Source organism: Cajanus cajan, chromosome 7 (assembly GCF_000230855.2).
Source record: "Cajanus cajan strain Asha chromosome 7, NIPB_CcT2T_4, whole genome shotgun sequence".
Lineage (NCBI taxonomy): Eukaryota > Viridiplantae > Streptophyta > Magnoliopsida > Fabales > Fabaceae > Cajanus > Cajanus cajan.
The window spans coordinates 50,486,902-50,494,565 of NC_138523.1; the positions used below are offsets into that span (position 1 = coordinate 50,486,902).

The 7,664-nt window shown below is 31.9% G+C and overlaps 1 protein-coding gene across 1 annotated transcript; it reads left to right on the plus strand.

Moving 5' to 3' along the window:
• Nucleotides 1-3,864: 3,864 nt before the first annotated feature.
• LOC109810654 (auxin response factor 18) lies at nt 3,865-7,300 on the plus strand. Its single transcript, XM_020374167.3, has 2 exons — nt 3,865-5,228; nt 6,152-7,300. Exons 1-2 carry the CDS (start codon nt 3,894-3,896, stop codon nt 6,890-6,892), a joined length of 2,076 nt encoding a protein of 691 aa, XP_020229756.3. The 5' UTR covers nt 3,865-3,893; the 3' UTR covers nt 6,893-7,300.
• The last annotated feature ends 364 nt before the right edge of the window (nt 7,301-7,664 follow it).

A 7,664-nucleotide genomic window follows, 5' to 3' on the forward strand; every position in this document is an offset into this window, starting at 1 on the left:
ATAAATAAAAAAAAGTAATATTTAATGTTATTGATACATTTGACTAAATTATATTTATGGTTTTATATTTTTTTATTAATTTATAATTTTGGTTATTTTATGTTAAAATAAAAATATTTATTCTTTTAATTTTAAAAAATATAGAATTTTGTTCTTCATGCCAAATTAACATCTAGTAATCATTAAATTTTAACATGTATTTATACTTAAATGATATAATATTTAATAATATCTTATTTGACCATAAAAAATAAACAAATAAGATTTATTAATAAATTAAATATTAATCATTTACTAAAATATATAAAAACAAAAATAATTATTTTTTTATTTTTTTATGTCACGTTATTAAAATATCATATTACTTAAATAATAATAAATTATTAAATAATATTAAAATTTAATAATTAACAAAAAATCATATTGAGAATGAAACTAAAATTTTATATTTTTAAAAATAAAAAATTAAATATTTTTATTTCAAAATAAAGATATCAAAATTACGGATTAATAAATAAAGAAACAAAAACATAATTTAGTTAATACATTTAGTTATATTGCAAAAATATTTATTATTTTTAATTAATATCTAATGATTTCTGTTAACATTAGCTAAAACATAAACATAACTAAAAAAAATTAGGTTACTAACTAATCTAACAGAAAATAAAATCATAACAAAATTAATCAAGTTTAAAAGAAAAAAAAAATCAATTTGGGTTTTGCTAATTCAAAACAATTCACAGCTCATCTACTTGTCAGGATCATGTTAAAACTGAATAAGACTACCGAAGAAATCTATCTTTGAGTATTCTATTAATCTAAAAAAATATTTTATTTTATCCTATTTCCCTTTTATTTTTATTATTCCTCCTTCTCCTCTTTCTTTCAATCTCTCCTCATTATTTAATTTTATCCTTATCTTAACAAAAAATGGTAAAATCTCAAAACCATAATTCATGACCCTTTGTAAAAATCTTTACGTGGCAGCATAAATTTTGTCCGCAATTCCCAATAACTGGATATTACAAAGAGGAAAGCTAAATTTATACAGTATTTAACAATAAGCCTAATTATTTGCCGAACACTTAAAACAAATTTTTTTATATAATTAAGTATTATAACATTGTATATTTTTAATCTTTTAATTTAATTATATGACTAGTTATAAGTTGTTGTTAGTGTTGTTGTTTGAGAATTTTGAAGTTAAGGGATTTTAAGAGTTAAGTTATTTATATGGTTATGGAGACAAAGTTAAGTTAGTTCAGTCTCATAAATAATATGACTACGTTGGACGTGAATTTGAATGGCACTAGACGTGAGGAGAGAAAATCGTCTCCACTTGGATTAACGTTGGGCACCAATTAATGGAGTAGCGTGGAGGGTGAATTAGGCAAAGGCCATTTGTTTGAATAGGGTTTGGTGTGAGGTTTTGCCACACCAGAAGTGAGAGACTTGGAGGATCTTTGCCATAACCAGGGTAAACATGGGTAGTTTTACGTTGGATGTGGATGAAACAGAAAACACCTCGATTCAATGGTGCCAAGTGCAAGTTGCATGATTTTAATTTGATGTTTAAGTTGTTTCATGAGTGAAAGATGGTGATTGAGTTGTATGGTGAAGATGATGTGATGATAACTCATTATGTTTTGAGTTGACAGACTATTTAATGATGTTTATGTTACTAAGTTGTAAGCTGATAAACGATTAAGTTGTGAAGTTATATGATGTTATAGTTTATTAAGTTGTTAAGCTATTAGACCTGTGATATAGATACATGTCTTTATCAAGATACATAAAATATATAAGAGAGACAAAAATGTTTTAGAATTTAAATAACTCATTATTTGGATATAAGTTATGGTGTTTTGTGAGCTAAATTGATAATTCTTTGATAAGTAAGCTGACTTCTGAATGGGTAGATGTTTTAAGTTGTTTCTTTTAGGTTTTATGTGGAATCCTTATGTGAATAGGGTCAAAACATACATGTATAAAGTAATTAATTGAGTAAAGTATAAGGTTGGGGCTTAATCCCTAATTGAGTATTGGAAATACGTAGTATGTAGAGGATGGTCAATGAACTAATTCCATATGAGACTTAGTATTGCAAGCTAATATCATGATAGACTCATACCTAAATTATTTTATCCTGAAAGTAGTACTAAAATTCATTATTTAAGCAATAAAACCTGAGAAATCAAATTTAAGTTGTAAACGTGACATTCTTTGAGCCCAAACGTTGCTTATGCTTTTCTTAGTTGCTATAGGTCAGACATTGTGATTCGATAAGATCTAACTACTTAAACTGTTCATCTATATTGCATGAGATCTTCTTAGTTGATATGCGTGACGATACATTAGTTATTTAAAGCTATTATGATGATATTGTTGTGGTTTTATAAGTTGTTGAGTTGTTAGTATGGTGATGTGGTTTATAGGTTGAAGTTGATATGTAGAGTTGGATTAAATGTTGATTAAGTTGTTTATGTTGTATTATTGTAAATTGATGTTATGCATGTATGTTGATTTCATTTCATAAGCTTATCCCTTATTTTCCTTGTGGTTGGAATTGTAATGATCATACTTTGCATGAAAGTAGAATCAGATTAACAAGCTTGCTTGGATGGTTGATGGTGAGTTATGTTGGTGATGACTCTTTTGTTTGATGCTACTTTGATGTAGCATGATCGATCTATATATGCTTAATCGAAAATTAGGAGTTACTTTGTGTATAATTATGCAGTCGTTGTAGATCATATATATGTATACATGATATATATGTAACCTCACAAGGAGATTTGTTGATTCCAATTATTTTATTTTCTACCTTATACATGTATAGATTATATAAATGAGTATGTAACTGTTGCATGAAAATCCTAGGTTAATAATTTGAGTTGGTACCTCCATTGCATAATAGTTGAATTATATTAAGTGTAAAAACTTGTCGGGTGGTTACAATAAAAATATTATGTTTTAAATATAAAACTTAAACATGTTTTTAACATGTGTAAAATGAGTTTTTTTTTTCATTTTGACCTTTATAAACAAAATTTCTTTATTTTTTTATCCCCTCTAAAATTTGAAATTGTGATTTTAGTCTCTACTGTCATGTGATCCTTTTAAACTACTTATGAGCTCATTAGAAGGTTATGTAACTATAACATGTGGTATACACGATTGTTTATGATACTTTATCTACATGTGACACTTCCAAACTTTAATTATTTATAAGTTCTTAAAATAAGTGTTATATATACACCTTAAGATGGTTATTATATAAAAAAATATAGTAATATTGAATTTAAAGGGGTGAAAATAAAAAATTATTTATAAAATAAAAAAAAGTTATAGGGATCAAAATCAAATTTTATTCATTTTACATAGATTTAAATATTTATTTAAGTTTAAGTATAACATTTAAATTTAATATTGTATATATTTTAAAAAAAGACCATTTTTACAATTAAAATGTATTAACCTTATTTTATAAAATATATTAAGAATGCTATCATAATTAATTATATTTAAATTTTGAATATAATAAGAATAAAAAAAATATACAATATATATAGGCACAAAATCTATTTATTTCAAAAAGTGTAATAAAGTCAAATATAAAAAATTATATAAAAGGAAAAATTACAAATTTAAATTATGTTTTCAAAAATAAAAAATAAATAAAAGATGAGAAATAAAAATATATTTAAGTTTTATATATATTTGGTAACTGGCAGGTATATAAAGTTTTTATTTATTATGTTTTTATGAGTACGTGAGTTGTAAACTGTAATGTCGATTTTCAATTCATGTTTGTGTTATGGTCGGCAACTGAGAGAACCACATGCGCGTGTGACAGTGAGAGAGAGAGAGAGAGAGCAGTGTGTGTCTTTATGTACTTCTACCTCCCAACTCTCTCACTCGCCACTCTTCCTTTCCTTTCTCTTCCACATCACTATTCACATACTCTCTCTCTCTCTCTCTCTCCTTTTTCTCATCCACCAATCAAAAACACTTTCACTTTTTTCTTCAAAACAATCTTCTTCTTCTCCTTCTCCTTCCTTCATCAACCGTCACAATCTAACCACCTTTTTCTTCTCATCTCCCCAAACAACCCTTTTGCCTTCTCCTTCAACTCCACCAAAAAAGCCACTTCATTTCCTTCAAACCTCGTGAAAAGCAAGGATATGTTTGTGGTTATGGAGAGGGGCTCAGAAAGGTGCTTAGATTCTCAACTATGGCATGCCTGTGCTGGTGCCATGGTTCAAATGCCACCTCTCAACACCAAAGTCTTCTACTTTCCCCAGGGGCACGCAGAACACGCTCGTGGGAAAGTAGATTTCGGCCAAACCCGGATTCCACCATTCATCCCTTGCAGACTCTCTGCCATGAAATACATGGCAGACCCTGACACAGACGAGGTGTATGTCAAAATGAGGTTGACCCCTTTGAGGGAGCATGAATTGGATTTGGAAGACTGTTCTTTCTTGGGGAACAGTGGAGTAGAGGGTCAAGAGAAGCCTCCCACTTCTTTTGCCAAGACACTCACACAATCTGATGCCAACAATGGTGGAGGCTTTTCTGTGCCTCGTTACTGCGCTGAGACCATCTTTCCAAGGTTGGACTATTCGGCTGAGCCTCCGGTTCAGACCATCATTGCCAAGGATATGCATGGACAGTGCTGGAAGTTTAGGCACATCTATAGAGGGACACCCAGGAGGCATCTTTTGACCACTGGATGGAGCAATTTTGTGAACCAGAAGAGGCTTGTTGCTGGGGACTCTATTGTGTTTCTGAGGGCAGAAAATGGGGATCTTTGTGTTGGGATAAGGAGGGCTAAGAAGGGGATTGGTGGAGGGGCTGAGTTCTCTTCTGGGTGGAACCCTCTCTTTGGTGGGGGTTCTGGATTCTTGAGTGGTGCAAAAGGTGGTGGTGATGAGATGGTGGGAAGAGTGGCTGCTGAGTCTGTTCTTGAGGCTGTTACTTGTGCTGTTAATGGAAGGCCTTTTGAGGTTGTGTACTATCCAAGGGCTAGCTCCCCAGAGTTTTGTGTTAAGGCTTCTGTTGTGAAGGCTGCAATGCAAATTCAGTGGTGTTCTGGGATGAGATTCAAAATGCCCTTTGAGACCGAGGATTCTTCTAGGATCAGTTGGTTCATGGGAACCATTTCTTCTGTTCAGGTTGCAGATCCCATCCGTTGGCCTGATTCTCCTTGGCGCCTTCTGCAGGTACAACAACACCATTGTGAATTTTCCTTTTACTATTGCATTAACATGTTAACATGTTTAGATCCCATTCCTCAACCTGTCTTTGCTCAGAGGCTATAACTTTATTCTCTGCTGTGTACTGATTTGACTAACACTGACGTTGCTTCGTCAATGGTTAAACTATTCATTGGATTTCTTGTAACTCCTTTTTACCCCCTTCTAAAACTGTTCAATGCTTAAAAAAGATGGAGCACAGTTTTCACTTTGTCAGATCAAAATGATTTTTCTGATGAAATGTTTTTGTTTAGAAAAATGCTTCATCCTCCGAAAAGTTATTCCCAAACATGATCCGAATTAATAAAAAACTGATTTAAACAATAAAATGTTAAATTAAATAAATATTTTATAATAAATTTATTTAAAAATATTAATATTTTAATTATTCGGATGCTGATTCGACTTATCATTCGGAATATATAGCAAGGCTCTTTTGTTTATGTTCCTTATTTATGAGCCTTTTCCTATTAGATGATATTGACTTCTTGTGCCAATTATATGAGCTGTGTTAAGTAGCAATTAAATTTACAGTATATTTGGTTTTTATAAAAGGTTTTTTTTAAATGTTCCGGGTCCGTTTGAATAAATATTAAATAACAGTTAATAGTAATAACTGTTGCTCTACAGTAAAGTAGCAAATGATTTTAAGCGTATCTGTTCAATGCTGACAATTCTTCCTAGTAAGTACCATGGTTGCTTGAATTGGGCACTGCCCTTCACAGTTCACAGAGTGGCACTGTTGATTGAACTTTACTTTTGGAATTCGAGTTACTACCTTTTAGCATTACTATTATTGATGCATATTTTTCTCTCTTTTTTTGTTGGTACTTATTTGGCTTGAAGTATGCTTAAAATAATAATATAGAATCTGTGATGTTATGTTTCAGGTGGTGTGGGATGAGCCAGATTTACTTCAAAATGTCAAGTGTGTAAACCCTTGGTTGGTGGAACTAGTCTCAAACATGCCAACCTTCAATCTCTCTGCATACTCACCTCCTAGAAAGAAACAACGCTTTATACAAGATCCATATTTTCAAGTCATCAACCAACTCCCAATGCCATCATTCTCTGGCAATCTTCTCAATTATACAAACTCTCTATGTAACATTGAAAATAATAGTTCTGCAGGCATACAGGGAGCCAGGCATGCTCAATTTGGACTATCTCCATCTGATTTTCCCTTCAACAAGCTCCAAGCAGACATGCTTCTAGGTGGATTCTCAAGGCTTGATCATGCAGCACAACCTATTAGGCCTCCTTGTGGAACCTATAAGAGCAACCCTGCTACTAAGGCCAATGTTGACATATCTTGCTTGTTGACTGTGGGAACTCCTGGCCAGAATTACAAGGAATCCAATGAAACAAAAGCACCCCACATCTTGTTATTTGGGAAACTCATTCACACTGAGCAAAAGAGTTCTAACACTAGCTCGGCTAGTACTGCTGGGAATAGTGTGTCTGAGGGGAATTCACTAAAGACATCAAATGCTTCTGATGGCATTGGTTCTGCTTTGCACCAAAGTAGTCCAATTGAGAATAATTCTGATGGAGGGTCTCCCTGGTACAAGGATCAACACAAGTCTGATCTGGAAACCGAAACTGTCAACACATTGTGTATGGCTTTATAACAAATCAACGTATTTTCAGTTGCTGAGCCTGTGAGTTCTTGAAGACATCCATGCGGCTAGCTAACTATTTTTTAACAGATTTCAGTAGCTCTAGTGTTTCCATTGCTGTATAGGTGTTGTTTTTCTTTCGGCATCATTGTATTTGGGTGCAAGTTAACAAAAATATTCCCCCATTTGATTCAGAAACATATTTTATAACATATTAACTATTACGTTTTGCTATTACAAGTGAGTAATAATGGTTTTGATAAACAACTAAAGGGGTAATATTTTTGTGAACTTGCACTTATCTGAAGTTTTCTCTCCTGCTTTATGAGGGAGAATCCCTCTTCCAATTATGGGATGATGTAACTCATGAATTTCTTTCAAGGAATGTTATCCAAGAGATTGCCTTTGTTCTTGATTTAATATTCAAGTTTCTTGACCAAAAATCATTAATTCCTCTCTGTTGCGACTCGTTTATCATTATTGATTAGAGTTTTCAAACGAAGTAGTTTTACTACGTAACACTTGCAACGGTCCATATTAGAACATATACCGGCATTTTAATTTGACTAGTTAAAGTTAAAGTGAACCAAGTCGCCTGTTCCTATTTCTTGTTTTCTAAATTAAACAATAACATGAAAAGTAACAACTAAAAGAGAGTGTTATTTTTAACTACGTGACACATTTTTAATTAGGAGGATCGAGACATTAGGCATAGGTTGCTGTCAAAGTGACACAAAATGTATTCAAATAAGGATAAACTTGCTTCCTAAGCAGTGATTATTTT